The sequence below is a fragment of the Carettochelys insculpta genome, chromosome 12, assembly GCF_033958435.1.
Source record: "Carettochelys insculpta isolate YL-2023 chromosome 12, ASM3395843v1, whole genome shotgun sequence".
Lineage (NCBI taxonomy): Eukaryota > Metazoa > Chordata > Testudines > Carettochelyidae > Carettochelys > Carettochelys insculpta.
The window spans coordinates 1,554,811-1,573,099 of record NC_134148.1 but is presented as its reverse complement, the minus strand read 5'-3'; the positions used below and the strand labels follow the sequence as shown (position 1 = coordinate 1,573,099).

The 18,289-nt window shown below is 40.3% G+C and overlaps 1 protein-coding gene across 7 annotated transcripts in view; it reads left to right on the top strand.

Annotated features, from left to right (window-relative positions):
- The window catches only part of NEO1 (neogenin 1), a 400,117-nt gene that overhangs the window by 319,215 nt on the left and 62,613 nt on the right, over positions 1-18,289 (top strand). For all 7 annotated transcript variants that reach the window (XM_075006455.1, XM_075006454.1, XM_075006452.1 and 4 more), the window contains exons 10-16: positions 2,056-2,204; positions 3,530-3,668; positions 7,168-7,217; positions 7,991-8,135; positions 10,344-10,454; positions 14,699-14,893; positions 17,108-17,203. In XM_075006455.1, the coding sequence (XP_074862556.1) occupies positions 2,056-2,204; positions 3,530-3,668; positions 7,168-7,217; positions 7,991-8,135; positions 10,344-10,454; positions 14,699-14,893; positions 17,108-17,203 (885 nt within the window). The remainder of the gene's footprint in view (positions 1-2,055; positions 2,205-3,529; positions 3,669-7,167; positions 7,218-7,990; positions 8,136-10,343; positions 10,455-14,698; positions 14,894-17,107; positions 17,204-18,289) is intronic.

Genomic DNA, 18,289 nt, shown 5'->3' with positions numbered 1-18,289 from the left:
GGTGGTACAACTGCCAAAGGAGCTGTCGGTGTCCTCCTTCCCCTGCACGCTGCTGTCCCTCCCAATGGAGAATGAACTAGACCTTCCAGTCCCATCCCCTGCCCTTCCACAGTGCTGTGTCTCTGTCCTTCCTTCTGCTCTTTTCCCTGCCGTAGTTCCTGGGAGAGCGCTGCCTCAAAGTCTTCCTTGCAGCACAAGGAGGCCTGAGTGCCCCCCCCCGCCCCCAAACCCCTGTAATATGGGATGGGGAGAAGATGAGGAGAGTTTCAGGCCCCAAGGGCAGCACATTGAGGGTTCACATGGAGGGTCATGTTGGGAGGCCTGGTGCCCCACTACCACCACCTGTACCAGTAAGAGTGGATTTTGTTTACAGCACTGGAAGGGAGTTGCCAATACTTTGTAGGATCAAACTAAAATTCAGAAGGGTTCCTGATCAATCGGATAACTGCAGACAGCAAAATAAATTTAAAAAAAAAGTAAGGTGCTAGCCTTGGGGAAGAAAAAACAAATACAGAAATACAGATGAAGGAAAATTGGAATGGCAGCAGCACTGCTGAAGAACAGTCTGGGAGTTGTGGTAGATCATAAGCTCAGCGTGAGTCAGCAACATGAGGCTGTTGGGTGGAAGAAAAAAAAGGAGCACGTGCAGTTTCAGTCTGCATTAACAGAGAGATACTGAGCAAATCATGGGAGGTGATAGTACTGAGAGAAACCTTGGAGTCATTATGGTCAAGCTCTGGAATGAATCTCCTTCCACAGAGGTCTTTAAGTTCCAGCTTGACAAACCTTGGCTGGGATGATTTAGTTGATGTTGGCCCATCTTTCAGAAGGGGTTTGGACTCAATATCGTGAAGTCTCTTCCAGCCCTGTGGTTCTTTGATTTAGACTCTGTTCTAAAAGGAATATTTTATGGATATTTGCCACTAGAGGGATTAGAAGTAACACACAGAAAACATACTAGTTTAAAGACACACATATAAAAGTCTAACTACCTCAATATGTTTTATTTTAATTAAGATTGTGATATGATTGTCAATCATAAAGATAATAGCCAGTTTTTTTCAGTTCTTTAAGCCAAAATTTTCTCCCCCATGTTAATGTTTTATCTTTGTTCTGTACGGCTTGTTCCTGTAATCCACGCATAATTGCCTCGGCTGAGCATAGGAAGTGCAAATACTTTGAATGTGCACTACACAAAGACAGCTAGATCAACTTATTATCATTACTTAAGCGTGTATTTTTCATCCTTTTTAAAGAGCATGGAGTTAGTTTACAAGTGTTAAAGCATTTATTGTAAATGTAAGTGCCTTTGCAGATTTCCGCCTCAGAAATGAAATTTTCACAGTGGTACAAAGAATGGAGTAATTTTTGTTTTTTCTGGGGAAGAGAGGAGAGAAAGTATTAGTGTCAGGAGTTCTTTCATTAGGCTCCATCTGTTACAGCAGCTGGACTCATGTTTCTGTGTTCTTCACAGCAAGTTCTGTTTTGGCATGAATGGAGAGCAGGTACATTCAGAATATGTCTCCAAAATGCATTATGAAAAGCTCCAGTATATAATGTACCTGTGCAGTAAAACTTTTGAAACCAGGAGATGTTTTGTTGTCTATAGTGCTTGCAAATAATGAGACTAAAAAGGAGTGTTCCTACTGTTTGAGACAATACCTTATCACTCAGTCTGCCAGTGAGTGAAATGGAGTTCTGAAACTCTGAAATTGAAGTAGTGGAGGAAGAGGGTGGAAAGGACATCTCTCTCCTTCACAACCAGTTTCATGCTGATTTGGCTCCTTCACAGGGAAGCAACAGCCATATAAAACTGGTGTAATGGAGTGGAGTTTGACTTTCTGTGGAGGGATAAGGTTTCAGACGGGTCGACTCCTGTTGTGGACACAACTTTTGCCTTCAAAATGTACAGGAATATTAAAGGCTTTGTTCAGTTACACAGCATACCTGTTTTAAGCAAAGTTTCAGAGTTGACTGCTTATGGGATTTCCCTCAGTATGTTCAGCAGTATAAAATGTAATGTTTGCTGAATTGACACTAGTTTTATGTTTACAGTTCAGCTTCCTGGTCCAGCACCGAACATTCGAGCATATGCTAATTCACCCACTTCAGTGACTGTCACATGGGACACACCATTGTCAGGCAATGGTGAAATCCAAAATTACAAGCTGTATTACATGGAAAAGGGGAAAGATAATGAACAGGTATGACACCTATCTTTGTAAGTATCAAAACATCTTGCCAGTCATTTGATAATGGATAATACCAGCATGTCAGAGTTATAGGAGCTACAGAAAACTAAATGTCCAGGTGAACTTAGTGGAATCAAGGAAGTATCCTGTGTTCTGCCTCAACGCACTGTGACTTGCTTGGGTCTACACTACACACACAGGTTACATGAGTTAAAATTAGTTTAAAAACAGATTATTTAAACTGATTTAAATTCCTGTATGGATTTTTTTACCAATTTACAATTGACTTGTGCTGATTTAACTTTTACCAAGGCATGAGTCATCAAAATAACCCAATTAGATATCAGTGTGTGTTTTCATACTGGACTTTGCATTGTTTTAACCAAACTGCTTATTTAAAAACTGATTTTAGACAAGCTAGATTGGGCTGTCCATAGGCAAGGCCACAAGTTAGCAAATGTGTATGGAAGCACAAGGCTTGATTGGAGTTCAGTTTGATTTGATTTGATTCAGAATGTTCAGAGGAGATCTAAATACAAAAAGATTCTCTGGGTTTTGATTTATTTCAGCAGTTTTGGCTTAATGACAGTAATTTAACAAAAGACTCCATCTGTCTTCCCACCACAAAGTTTCACATACATCTCGTGTCTAATTCACTCCCAGGCAGGACTGTCCTCCTGAGCTGACTAAGTCCTGTTTGGGAATTAATATGAAAATGTGTCTCCAGGCTTGTGTCTTGGGAATACTTAAGAGCCAAGTCATTGCCCTTGCTCGGTAGTATTGGGAACACAGTGAATTTAAGTTTAACAGTATTAAGTCAGACTACATCAAGTCGGCTTGCTAAATTTGTAGATGGACTCACTCCTTTTTCATGGGAGAGTGAAGCAGCTCTTTTAATTGCTGGTTTTAATGTGATCCCTGAACTCTGCAAATGCTTCTGTTGCCTAAGTCCAATGGCTAGTAGTTTGGAGGAAGTGAGTAGGATTCACTTAAGTGGCTTAGCTTTGTTGACTCACTAGATTATAACTTTAATGGAAAAGCAACAGTGCTGCTACTGTAGCTGATTGTGAACTGGGCTGCAGGTTTGTCACAACGGATAAAAACGCCCCAGTTGCAGCCACAGGAGTGGTACATTTCGCCTTTCCAGGTGTTGCAGCCTAGACTGAAGAGATATATCACTGGTTAGGTTTGGCCCAGCTGTCCCTCAATCACAAGGGAAGGGACTAGGGCCAAAACTGAGTAGCACTGCAGCCCAGCAGAGCAGAACTTGCCTGGAGCCAAGCCTGTCATCTTGGTTTTAGGAAGTGAGTTGCATGTATCTCTTTGTTTATTAACAGGATGTTGATGTTGGAGGACATTCCTACACCATTAATGGATTAAAGAAGTATACGGAGTACAGCTTCCGAGTGGTCGCCTATAACAAACACGGCCCTGGAGTCTCTACCCAAGATGTCGCTGTGCAGACTCTGCCAGACGGTGAGTTGCGCTATCCCGGGTTTGTTGCAGAAGTCATTCCGTGAGCGCTTCCGGCTATGTGGGTTTTTAGAGTGTAGGAGTTTCTTGCAAGACACTATCTTGCTGATTCCATAGACTCCCAGGGCGGGAAGGGACCTCAGGAGGTCATCTAGTCCAACCCCCTGCCTAAAGCTGGGTCAACCCCAACTAAATCATCCCAGCCAGGACCTTGTCCAGCTGGGACATAACAGCCTCTAGGGATGGAGATTCTACCACCTGTCTCAGTAGCGCATTCCAGGGCTTCGCCACCCTCCTGGGGAAATAGGTTTTTTCCTATTATCCAACCTACACCTCCCCCTCTGTAACTTCAGACCATGGCTCCTTGTTCTGCCACCTGTCACCACTGAGACCAGCTTCTTCTCCATCTGCTTTAGAGCCCCTCTTCAGGAAGTTGAAGGCTGCTATCAAATCACCCCTCACTCTTCTCCTGTGCAAACTAAATAAGCCCAGATCCCTCAGCCTCTCCTCACTGGTCATATGCTCCAGCCCCTTCATCATTTTCATTGCCCTCTGCTGAACCCTCTCCAATGCATCCACATGCATTCTGTACTGGGGGGGCCCACAACTACAATAGTCCAGATGTGGCATCACCAGTGCCGAGTAGAGGGGAATAATAACTTCTCTAGATCTGCTGGACATGCTTCTCCTTATGCACCCCAATATGCTGTTAGCCTTCTTGGCTACAAGGGCACAGTGTTGTCTCATATCCAGACTCTCATCCACTGAAATCACCAGGTCCTTTTCTGCTGCGCTGCTGCTTAGCCAGTCGATCCCCATCCTGTGACCCTGCCTGGGATTCTTCCATCCCAAGTACAGGACTCTGCACTTTTCCTTGTTGAACCTCATCAGATTTTTTATTTATTTTTGGCCCAATCCTCCAGTTTTCCTCATCACTCTGGTTCCTATCCCTACCCTCCAATGTATCTGCCTGACCCCCCTAGCTTAGTGTCATCCACAAATTTGTTGAGAGTGGAACCCATCCCCACATTCAAGTCATGAATAAAGATGTTAAACAGTACTGGCCTTAGAACCGATCCTTGGGGCACGCCACTTGAAACCGACCGCCAATTAGATATTGAGCTATTGACCACTAGCCGTTGGGCCTGTCTGTCAAGCCAGCTTTCTGTTCATCCTACAGTCCATGTATCCAATCCATACTTCTTTAACTAGTGGGCAAGAGTGTTGTGGGAGACTGTATCAAAAGCTTTGCTAAAGTCAAGGTACATCACATCCATTGACTTCCCCATGTCCACAGAGCTAATTACCTCATCATAGACGCTGATCAGATTGGTCAGACATGACTTGCTTTGTTGATTCCATGTTGACTACTCTTGATCAGTCTTCCCTCTTCTAAGTGCACCAAAATGGATTCCTTGAGGATCCCCTCCATGATTTTTCTGGGGACCTAGGTCAGGCTGACCAGACTGTACTACTTTGGATTGTCCTTCTTTCCTTTTTTAAGATGGGCAATACATTTGCATTTTTCCAATCATTTGGGATCTCTCCTGATCATGGCCAAAAGACTCTGCAATGACATCTGCTAATTCCCTCAGTACCCTTGGATGCATTAAATCTGGATCCATGGATTTGCGTGCCACTAGTTTTTCTAAGTAGCTCTTAACCTTTTCTTTCTCCACAAAGGCCTTCTTACCTCTTTCCAATGCTGCATTGCTGAGTGCCATAGGTTGGGAACTGATCTTCTCTGTGAAGACTGAGGCAAAAAAAGCATTCAGTACTTCAGCTTTTCCTGCATCGTCTGTCACTGGATTACCTTCCTCATCCAGTAATGGCCTCACACCCTCTCTGATCACCCTCTTATTGTTAATATGCCTGTAGAAACCCTTCTTGCTACCCTTCACATTCCTTGCTAGCTGCAATTCCACTTGTGCTTTTGCTTTCCTGATTACTCCCTGGCATTCTCCAGCCATATATTTGTACTCCTCCTTAGTCATTTGTCGCAGTTTCCCCTTCTTATATGCATCTTTTTTGAGTTTGAGCTTGCCAAGGATTTCTACGTTAAGCCAAGCTGGTTGCTTACCATATTTGCTTTTCTTACTGCATATCAAGATGGTTTGTTCCTGTACCTTTGATAAGACTTCTTTAAAATACTGCCAGTTCTCCTGAATTCCTTTCACCTTCATATTAGCTTCCCAGGGGATCCTGCCCATCAGTTCTCTCAAGAAGTCGAAGTCTGCTCTTCTGAAATCAAGGGTCTGCATTTTACTGCTCACCTTCCTTCTGTCAGGATCCTGAAATCTACCCTCTCGTGGTTGCTGCCTCCCAAGCTGCCACCCACTTCTATTTCTGCTAGTAGTTCTTCCCAGTTTGTGAGCAGCAGGTCAAGCTGTGCACAGCCCCTGGTCGGTTCCTTCAGCACTTGTACCAGGAAGTTATCCCCAACATTCTCCAAAAACTTCCTGGATTGTCTGTGTGCTGCTGTATTTATTTCCCAAAAAATGTCTGGGTGATTAAAGTCTCCCCTAAGAACCAGAGCATGTGATTTGGAAGCTTCTCTTAGTTGGCTGAAGAAATCCTCATCTACCTGATCTGATGGTCTATAGCAGACATCAACCACATCACCACCTCTTTGGCTACCACCTCTAAGCTTAACCCAAAGACTCTCAACTGGCTTTTCTCCCTCTTTATACTGGAGCTTTGAGCAATCATACTGCTCCCTCACATACAGCACCACTCCTCCTCCTTTTTACCCCTGCCTGTCCTTCCTGAACAGTTTATACCCTTCCATGACCGTGCTCCAGTTATGTGAGTAATCCCACCAAGTCTCCGTAATTCCCATCACCTCAGACTCACTCCAGACTTCCTTAATATTCCTGCTCTCCAGAGTACTAGTTCACATCATGGGCTAATGCTGATGCAAAATATTTAGATAAATATACAGAATACTACTGAAGCCAATAACTCCATATATTTTTATTTGTTTTCTGTAATTTACTATATGGAAGGCAATTTTTCAAGTTTAAAGTCTGCATTTTGAGTGTTCAGAGCTGAAGCTCTTGTGTAATAAATATCAGCCCCAGCATTCATACTTGCATTGGAATGATTAAGTTTTAATCTTAAATTAAAAGATGCTTCTTTGTAATGACACATACAGCACAGCCATGATAAGTTGATGATTCTTTGATATTTCATATTTGTTTTTAATTTTTTAATTTCTTTCTTCTCCCTTTTGCTCTTTAATAATTCACATGTGACATTTGTTGTTTGATGGCAGGAAAATACTTTGTATTTTTGATCTGGTTCTCATGTGGCTCTGAGTGAATCATTAGTATTTATTGCTAAAAATAGGTAATTGTTAGTTTTTCAGGCAAGACAATTGGAAAGGGAAGTAAATAAATTTAGATACATTACACAACGTAATTTGGCTTTTATGAAATGGATCAATATTGGTAGAATCATATTGCTTAGAGTTTTAGAGGAATAATTTTTAACACATTTCTAGTCCCCAGTGCTGCACCTCAGAACCTGTCACTGGAAGTGCGGAATTCCAAGGTAAGATACTCTTAATTTGCAATTTTTGAAAGGTGAATGAATAGTAAATGGAACCCAGACAAACCAAAATTTCAGCCCTCCTTATTAGACTCTTCTTCAAGTGCCTCCATCCCTCAAGCAGATTTTGACACGTGTCCCCTGTCCTAAATGGAGTGCCGCTCTCCAGATCCGAAGGCCTGACCAGCTTCATGAAGATCAGACAGTAGGATCTCTCAAATACTCTGGTTCAGGACAGGAACTTTCCTTTCCTGTGCATCACCTGATTCCTCTACACAACATGTCTTTAGTTTCTACCCACTTTTAGATAACTTTGCCAGTTTTAATACAGGTCATTTGTTACTTTAGAAGATGGTGCCTGCTGCCTTCCATTTAGTTGTGTATGTTCTAACAAACTAGAGGAATTAGGACCCTGATTTTTGATATTAGGTGTGAAGATTTTACAAGTTGAGTAATTTTGCTGATTTGTTTTAAATTCTTCCTTGAACCTGCCTTGTTTTACTGTCGGTTGGTTGATGTGTCATGGAATAGGGACGTTAATGGTAAACCTCACCCTAAATGGATATGGTGAAGTGGAGTGCCCCCCTCTCAAATCCCACTGTATTGGTTAACCAGTTAAACGTAACATTTAGCCAGTTAACTAATTAAACAGGATTTTGCATCCTTAGCATGGAACAAAACTTATAGCAAGATATTAATGCCTGGACCATTAGAAGCAAAGCAGTTTGACCATTTGGATGGGCAACAGTGATTTATAAAGATTTTACTCTTCACAGAGCATCATGATACATTGGCAGCCCCCTCCTGCAGGCACGCACAATGGTCAAATCACTGGCTACAAAATTCGCTACCGTAAAGCATCTCGTAAAAGTGATGTAACCGAGAGCATTGGTGGGACACAACTTTTTCAGCTAGTTGAAGGTAAGCTGTCTTACATCAGTTAGTCGAAACTGAAAGAAGCCAGACTTTTCCATAAGCTTCTGTTATCAGGAGCTGAGTAGGTCCTGATTTTTTTTCTGGGGATAGCAGGTTTGTGAGCAAGGTTCCATGCACTCCTGTCTTTTACAGTTGACCTGAAATGTGGTTTACATGAGCTAATTGTGGTAAAAGTGGAGGCAGCATGGGATAGCAGGAAGGACAGGACTGAAGGGTGCTGTTCCTAATTCTGCCATTGGTTTGTGGTGTGAACTGGACAAGTCCCTTGAGGCCTCTGTGCCTCTGTTTCCTTATCTGTAAAGTTGAACCTTTGTAAATGATTTTGAGACCCTTTGTCAAAAAGCACTAATGTTAAAGTTTTTTTTTTATTTTTGATGGTAGTATTGTTCTGAATATGTTGTACAGCAGAAGTAATCGGACACTCAACACATATAATGATTCTTAATGTTTTGTTCATTTTTTCATCTCTGAAGTCACAACTCGCCACCTACTGTTTTTTCTATAACAGATAAAACAGTCATGCACATCTGCAGATATTCATGTTGTCTGTGAACCATGTCTGTGGATCACAAGTTGATGCAGATACAAATTTTTTGTGGTTGCAGGGCTCTAAAAATAAAATCCTAATTTCACGAACACAGTTACACGACATCACCCAGATGTGCTCTCAGGTGCATCGAGTCTGTGCCACGTGAGTTTCAGTAGTGCTGTGGCACTCTAGGATGGAGTGTGACGTCACTGGCTTCTATTTAGGGCATGTAAAGCCAAACCCAAACTACATTTAGGTATATTTGCTTTGTTCCAGTGCTGTTATACTCTTATCATTAGGAAAATTCAGCATGTAACCCATAGCATTAGTACATTTGAGTGGGCTCTTTCAGAACAATCAGAATGTTATAAACTTACCATCAGTTGACATGTCAGTGGAAAATTGATCAGTGGTATTCCTTTAAAAATAGTACTCCTGACCTAGACAGTAGAGCATTTGGCTGTGTAAAAATGCTAAAGTAGAACTGATTAGAAATTGCCTTAAACAAAACTGAAATCAAATTCTCTGCATAGTGCAACTATCCTAGCATAAAATATGAGAAATAAATTCTGAACATTTATTATAATAAACTAAATTGTGAATAATGAAGGTAATTTTGAACTGGTTTTTAAGTTTAGTGTTCATTTAAAAATTAGTTAATGTTTGAAACTAATATTACCTTAGTTGTACCACGAAGATTTTCCACTTGGGGATTTTTAAGTTTTGTTTTTTCATTGGATCATTTCCTCCAAGATGTTATGTTATCTTTTTAATCCTGGGTGTTTCAAGGCACTTTGGATATCACCTTGAATTCTTAGCTCCCACTACATAGGAGTTGCTACACTTGATTAAATCAGTGGTTCTTCTAAGCCAGTATCTTATCTGTGACACTGATCGGTACCCAGTATTTCAGAGGAAGGTGTGAGAAATCACCTATCCATAAGGGTTTATGTTCTCTGTTCTGAAAAAGAGAAAAACCCAAAACCCACCACTATGCCATTTAAAGTAACTATGGATACACTTATTTATATGTGTGCTTGATTTCTTAACTGCTACTGTATCTTCCCATTTGCTAAGGTCGTAGATGTTTATCTAAGAATAAAAATTAAAACTTCTGCATACATTGATCACTCTATACATAGCGGAAATGCCAAATAGAAGTATGAAGGTTTCTTTTGTGCAAAGGACTACTAGCATGAAAAGCAAAATCTATTTCATTTATCAGCTAGGTATATATGCTGCAAACTATATTAATGCTGTTCTGCCAGTGAGCAACAGGGAAGGTCTCCAGAGTGCCATAGCCCTGGGTGTCTGCTGTCACATTCTGACTAGTATACTGTAATTTGTGTCAATTTCACTTACTGGAGTCTCACTGCAAGTAGCACTGATTTCTATTCCTGACTACCAGTTATGGTCAACAGCCACCTCTGGGGTGAAAGACCAGAATGTGATGCACTTAACTCGCTCTATTTCAGGGTTGACCCAGGTAATGTCACAACAATAGCTACAATGTGTGTGTTCACTCATTTACTTTTGCATTAACAACCTTTTACTGTCAGAGTCTGATGGTGGAATTCCTGATGTTTTTAAGTGGAAATTGTGATTCTTTATGATCACCAATTAGAGCTCACTTTCTAATGATGTGTACCTTGTTTCTACATTAGGTCTTGAGCGAGGTACAGAATATAGTTTTCGTGTGGCTGCCTTAACAAGCAATGGTACTGGGCCAGCTACTGACTGGATATCAGCAGAAACTTTTGAAAGTGATCTAGATGGTAAGGATCAGAAGTATGTAGCATGTTTGAGACTTTAAAGACCTCAGAATTTCTGGACAGGATAACTGTGCTTCTACACTAGATGGCCTTTTCACTGTATTACGGTTTGTTTGGCTGCACAGGAGAATTCAATCATACTGTAGAATGCAAGTGAGAATGTCTGTGCAATGGTGGTTTGATGTTTGTCTATGCAAATTCTTGTCTTTTTGCTGCTCCATGCAGGCTAATCTTCCAGCACTGTATTAGACCAGCCTGAGGGTTGCTCTAACTTAATACAGGGCACAGCATTCCAGAAATGCAGCTGATGATCATGTGGCGTAGGAGCAATCTAGCAGAGAGATTAATTTACAGGAGATCCCCAATATTTGCTATATAACACTGGGACAGCTGTGCCATTTTTAGGGTGAGGTTATGCCAGCAGTGCCCTGCCATGCAATGAAGGATGTGGTCTCTTATCATCATCTGCAGCAATATTATTTGTTTGTCACAGTGGAGTGCAGTTGTTCAGTTTATTTTCTAATGTTAAATTTACATGTTTCTATGTGTCTAACTTAGTTAATGGACGTGATGCAGCTTTGCCAGTTTGAAGGCTTCTCAAAGAGTTACTGTCCAAACTGGGTGGTCTCCATATATAGGCATTGGACATACACTATTCCTTTTGGGTGGTCGTTAATATTTTGTCGGAGAAGGGCGTCAACATTAAATGCAAAGTAAATAAATGACATTCAGGATTTTTCAGTTTTAAGTATAGGAACTTTAGCCATACCCTACATCAAAACAGGCAATGTAGGTCAGAAAAAGTGTCCATGCAGCCCACTATCCTTCTCTGACAGTGACCAGTGGCAGAGGGAATGAACAGAACAGACAAATTTCATCACTCTGGTGTCCAGTCCTAGCTTCTTGCAGTCTGAGGTTTAGCGACACTCAGAGCATGAGGTGGTATCCCTGACATCTTGGCTAACAGCAAGTGATAGACCTTTCCCACAATAACTTAATCTTTTTTTAAAACCAGTTATACTTTTCATCCTCACAGCAGCCCCAAAGGAAGTTCCACAGGTTGAATGTGCGTTGTGTGAATACTTCCTGGTGTTTGTTTTAAACCTGCTGCCTAATAACTTCATCAGATGATCCCTGCATCTTGTGTTATGTGCAAGGGTGGAAAACTCTTCCTTTTTCACCCTCTCTGCAACATATTTTATAGATTTCTGATGTATCCTCCAGAGCTATCCTTTTTCTAAGCTTTTCTAAGCCCTAATCGTCTTAATCTCTTTCATATGGAAGTTGTTCCATAATCCTCATGTTTTTTGTTGACTTCTCTGCACTATGTCCATTGTAAAATATCCTTTTTGAAATGGAGTAACCAGGAGTGCATTATGATGTTTTATGATTTCCTAATGGCTTCTAACATTCTGCTAGCTCTATTGACTGCCACCATACATTGAATGGATTTTTTCAGGGAACTATCCACCCTGACTCAAAGATACCTTGCTTGATTGGTAACAGCAAATTTTAGACCCTTATGCCTACATATTACGTTACGTTCTTTACATGTTGACAATGTAGTGTGGTGTTTGCTGATATAATGGAAGAAAACTCTTTCTGGTTCCTGTGAATAGATTGTGTGAACAGCTTGGATATAGCGTGCCTTTGACTTGCAGGTAAATCTCATCTTTCAAATTTAGATACATAGGTAGTGCCTGATTTTTATTTACACTGTGGCCCCATTATGTTGGTCTCAAGGTACATGTATACATAATATATGTCCACATTGTATGCTGTAAAGGTGGCTTACAGCAAACGGAAGTCAGGCTGTTAGAATTTTGCATTAGCGTACATGTGTGATTTGGAAGTGGGGGAAGAAGCCCTGTTGTGTAATTATAGAGTCAGAGAGTTCTAGGGCTGGAAGGGACCTCAAGAGGTCATCTAGTCCATCCCCCTCCCCAAAGCAGGATCAACCCCAACTAAAGCATCCCAGCCAGGACCATGTCAAGCCAGGACTTAAAAGCCTCTAGGGATGGAGATTCCACCACCTCTCTCGGTAATACATTCCAGTGCTTCACCACCCTCCTGCTGAAATAGTTTTTTCCTAATATCCAACCTACACCTCTCCCTCTGTAACTTCAGACCATTGCTCCTTGTTTTGCCACCTGTCACCACTGAGAACAGTCTCTCTCCATCTTCTTTAGAGCCCCTCTTCAGGAAGTTGAAGGCTGCTATCAAATTGCCCCTTAGTCTTCTCTTCTGAAAACTAATTAAGCCCAAATCCCTCAGCCTCTCTTCATTGGTTATAGGCTCCAGCCCCTTAATCATTTTTGTTGCCCTCGGCTGAACTTGCTTCAGCACATCCACATCCTTTCTATACTGGGGGAGCCCAGAACTGGACGCGATACTCTAGATGTGGTGTCACCAGTGCCAAGTAGAGGGGAATAATAACTTCTCTAAATCTGCTGGAAATGCTTCTCCTAATGCACCCAAATATGCCATTAGCCTTCTTGGCTAGAAGGGCACAGTGTTGACTCATATCCAGCCTCTCATCTACTATAATGTCTATGTAAAGGGATTTGAGTTAAGCTGTTGAGACATTTATTTCTAAAGGTGTTGCGTTTGTCCAATTTAGTATCTCATTTTAACACTGCACAAATAATAGCTTTTTGCATTTAATAATTGTGAATTTTAATAGACCACTTGTATTAGGTGGTGACCATAAACCCTCTAGATCAGCAGCCAGTAGACATGTTATTAGCTGACATTCTGATCAAGGCTGTTGGCTGAATATTTTCAGTAAATAAAACACAGTTCATTAATTGAGAAACCCACAGGCAGGAAACAGCAGAGCAAGTGGAACTGATTGTGTGTGTTTGTGAACCTAATCTTCGGCCATCTGACATTTTATTTGGAATATTTAACATCTGCCACTGCAAGTTCCACTACATGGAGAAAGTAAGGCGAATAAAAAGCTATTTTCATTTTACTTTTGAGCAATTTAACTACAAGCTTAGATATACCTATACAGTTCTTTTAGCTCATTTTCAGTTAATGATGATGGTAACGTTTCTTTGGTGCTATGCTTCTGATCGTGCTGTGTACACAGCTACACAATTTGATTGACTTGACTGGATCCTGTTTTGAGTGTTTGCTGTTTAGACACTTAATATAGATTCCACAGATACTCATTTCTAATTATGCTTCATCAAGAAGATTGCATGCAGTGAGCTCATAACTAGACCAGTGAGGTTGATGCAGATTTATAAGAGTGTTAAATATTAGTCACATAGTCGCAATAGATCTGTGTACTTACTTTGGAAAGTAAAGGGGGCTTACAGATTTATAGAGGGATTGATTGCCTGGGGTTCACTGGACAAATCACAAGTGATTTATGAAGCAAAGTTAATGGGTTATTATTGACAGTTGTTAAAGCTATTAAACTCTGTACTTAATTGTACACTGAACTCACAATCTTTTCGCTATGTCATCAATCTGTTGTCATGGAAACAGTTTGATGCCTAAAAGTCAGAACAGTGACTGTGCTGCAGTAACATACATCAGAAGAAAATGGATAATGTGGATATGGAGGCAGGGGCAAATGCTAAGTTTTAAGCAAATTTTGGAAAACTGCTGAAGTGGCAAGGAAAATAAGCAAATCCAAGGAAACAAAAACCAATCCTGCAGCACTTTAAAGACTAAGAAAATAATTTATTAGGTGATAATATTTTGTTAGTCTTTAAAGTTCTACAGGGCTGCTTTTTTGTTTTGTGAAGATACAGGCTAACATGGCTACCTCTTTGTGACTAAATCTGAGGAATGTAAATAGACGTATCTCTATAGGTTACATTTTGCTTCAGTGTAAAAGTTCTCCTTTAAGAAAAGTATTAAAAATATGAATTTGTATATAAGAATATAAAATTAGGCTAATTTTAGTTTGATATATGCTTTTTCCCTTTTTCTTTTGTCTGTTATAGCAAGATCTGCCTCTTTGTTAGTTTAAATTATTGTATTAGGATTTTCATTTTTCATTTATCTTTTATTTTTTGCTGCAACACATAGATGAAAAACTGGAATTTTATTGTTGTTTGCAGCCCTTGTTTTTGAGCACTAGTGAGACAAAATATAAGTTGGATTGCCAAAAAATATTAGTGTTGTTCTGTGGTAGCACAGGGGGTTTAAATTGGGTCTGAAAAGCTTATAAGGTTACTTGGTTTCATGATTTTCATTAATGATAAATTTAAATTGCTTTTTTGTAACAGAAACACGTGTTCCTGAAGTTCCAAGCTCCCTACATGTTAGGCCGCTTGTTACAAGCATTGTAGTGAGCTGGACTCCTCCTGAGAACCAGAATATTGTGGTAAGAGGCTATGCTATTGGGTATGGCATTGGCAGTCCTCATGCACAGACCATCAAGGTGGACTACAAACAGCGCTATTACACCATTGAGAACTTGGGTGAGGAGAATTCACTAACGTTGTATTCTAAAATTTAGCATTGATATGTATGGGCATTTTCCAAATCACAGCTTAAAAAAATATAAAACTTGATTTTTCAAAGATCCTTCATTATAAAGATTCTGCATTACGGCTCCAGCCTTAACTGAAATTTATAATAAATTCCTCTTCTTTTTTTTTAAGAAAAAAAAAGAAAGAAAAAAGCCATTGTCCTGAGCTCATTAAGAAGCAGTATTGTTCCGATTCATTTGGTCACACCTTGCAAATATTAGATTTTCCTTGGAGCATTTTTGAAGAACACCCTTGCGATAACGCACTTCCCCACTGTTCTATCACTGAAAAATACTGAGCTCTACAAATAGAGGTTTAAAGATCTCAAAACAAACCCTTACAAGATGTTTTGTAGCATGTAGGGAAAGTGTGTTGAAGTGAAATGTTTTATAATAATGAACTAGTATGGTAATGTTATAGGAACTGTTAGTTATGCACATGTTGGGGTATTTTTCCTGGATGTTATCTCAGTCTTGCTATAGTTAAAGCAGTGGTTTGCAATCTTTTTGAAATGGTGACCCAGTCTGACAATTCAGTAAGACTTTGTGACCAAGGCAATTCAAAACCGGGCCCAGGGGCAGAGGTCCTCCCTTGGGAAAGAATTTGTTTTATAAATCTTGATTTGCCCTCCCCCAGGCTTAAACCACCTGCCTACCCCCAGGCTGAAACACTTTGCAGCCCCAAAACACCCCCCACCTACCTCACACAAGCTCCACTGCTGCCCACCACTGCCTCCTCTGCACACCTCCCTCCAGCCCTCCTACTCCTTTCACCTACCTGCAGCATGGGCAGTTCCCTGCCCTACTGTGCTGAAATGGGATTCAATTTAATTGGGTTAATGGGCGGATCCCACCTGCCAGACATTAAACCAATTAAATTGAGTTGCATTTCCGAGCGGCAGGGCAGGGACTAGGAGCCAGAGGAATGAGCAGCAGCAGTGGCAGGAGCTGCAAGTGGCCCCTGAAAGAGCCACATGTGGCTCTGAGCTTCCCATCTTGCAACTCTTAGCAAATCTAATGGTGACCCATGTTTGGGTCCCGACTCATAGGTTGGGAATGCCTGAGTTAAAGAATACAGAAAGCCAACTGAGGAGAGCTCTTATCCAAACTGGTAAGTGAAGCATGCTGAAAGAAAAAGTCGTTGTGAAAACTCACAGTTTTCTGGTTATTGGATACATTTTGTTAATGAATAAAGCAGCAGTTGTCAACACCTATAGCCCCCAGCTCAAACCCCTGCAACACATCATTAAAAACCTACATCCTACTCTAGATCATAATGCTACACTTCAGAAAGCCCTAGGTGACAGGCCTGTTTTCTCCTATAGACAACCTGCTAACCTAAGAAAGATTCTCACTAGCAATTACAGGCTAGTAGTACTAATCCTAAGTAACTTTTCCTTGCAACAAACCCTGTTGCCAACTTTTTCCACATATTTATTCTGGGGATACCATCACTGGACCTAACAATGTTAATTACAAGATCAAGGGCTCATTTTCATGTACCTCAATCAATATTATATGTGCCAGCAATGCCCCTCTACAATGTACATTGAAAAAATCTGGCAAACACTTTGTCAAAGAACGAATGGACACAGAGCAGACATTAGGAATTTCAGTACACATAAGCCTGTCACTGAGCATTTCAGTGGAGTGGGCCATTCTGTTAAAGACCTGAAAATATGTGTCCTACAACAAAGAGACTTTACAAGCAGATTCCATTGGGAGATGTATAAACTGGGGTTCATACCCAAATTTGACACATTAACACTTGGTATGAACAAAGACAGCAATTATCTCACGCATTACAAGGACTGCTTCCCTGCCTTTGATGTTCTTAATTATCTCAGGCAAGCCACATCCCCTACCCCTCGCCCCCCTCCTTTAGTCCTATGTATTTGATTTGTCAGTTTTTATTGCAGTTTTTTTTGGACATCATTAATATATGTGCCAGTTTGTACTGGAAATGCTATTGATCTGAAGAAGTGGGTCTGTTCCATGAAAGCTCATCACCTAATAAATCATTTTGTTAGTCTTTAAAGTGCTGCATGACTTCTGTTTTGTTTTGAGTAAAGTAGTAGATGAAGCAGAGGCAGGAAATAGAAGTAACTAAAAATTTGCAGTAAGAAATTGCACTAAAACTACATATGACTTTTTCTTCCTTCAGATCCAAGTTCCCACTATGTTATAACTCTGAAAGCATTTAATAATGTTGGAGAAGGAATCCCACTCTATGAAAGTGCAGTGACCAGGCCTCACACAGGTAAAGGACAGTGGTTGCCATCTCTTAATAGCTGAAGATTATAGCCTTGAGTCCCACAATACAATCAAAAATGCATTAGAGTTTTATTCTCCTATGATTTCAGATATTATCTTTGTCCTAAACTTTGCAACATTGTCTTTATGGTTTACTTCAATTGTTAAGTTGGTTGTTAAAGTAACCAAAACTGTATGTTTGTCTTGATTTAAAATTCTAGAATTTACCCTACAAAAACTTAACAAATGTTCTGATTCCAGACTGCAGCTATAACTACATCATGAAGATTATACATGTTCAATCTTCCCATTTTCCCCCCTTTTATGACTGTTTCACAAAAAGTATAGCATTTATCTCTCAAGCTGAGATTCTGATTGTAATGAATACATTCTCTGTATGATGTGTTTAGGTCTTGTCTTGCAGTAACTGCATTAAGTGAGCCATTAGGATAATGTTTTTCATCTTGTAATATAAACTTGATATTATCTTGGGCTTTATGGAAAGTAATCCATTAGCTTCTGAGTTGCTGTTATCCTATCTCTAATTCTACCTCCTAGTATTGCTAACATTATATTCAGAGATGATTCATTGTATGTGAACATTGTTGGGAGTTAAATCTTTCTTTTGAAGACCAGGAATTCTACTAGGTTTTCTAGAGTAGTTTGGAGTTTGAATTCCATGAATCATTGTCTATTTCATATAATATGTAGTTTTTTCCCCCCAAAATGTTCTGAAAGATAATTCTCCTCCAGTAATCTTGTATGAAACACCGATTACTTATCCCTAAGAAGTCCATCTTGCTCTTCCCATATCACTATTTTCTGGAGAAGAAATAAGTTGATTTTGAGGCAGATAAAGCCAATGGTTTAAACTGGTGTTTTACCCTGAAAGTGATTGTTATGGTGATTGAGGTTCAGAAGCATTATTAGCATGGCTATGCGACAAGCTGTATAGGATATATCTGTTCATAACCTTACTGTTAAGAAGTGATCAGGATGGAATGGTTATTTTTCTAGTCTTACGTTCCCTATTAACTCTGGCTTTTCTCTTTTTTTCTCCATTCCTCCTCTTTCATTCCATTGTATTACCCTG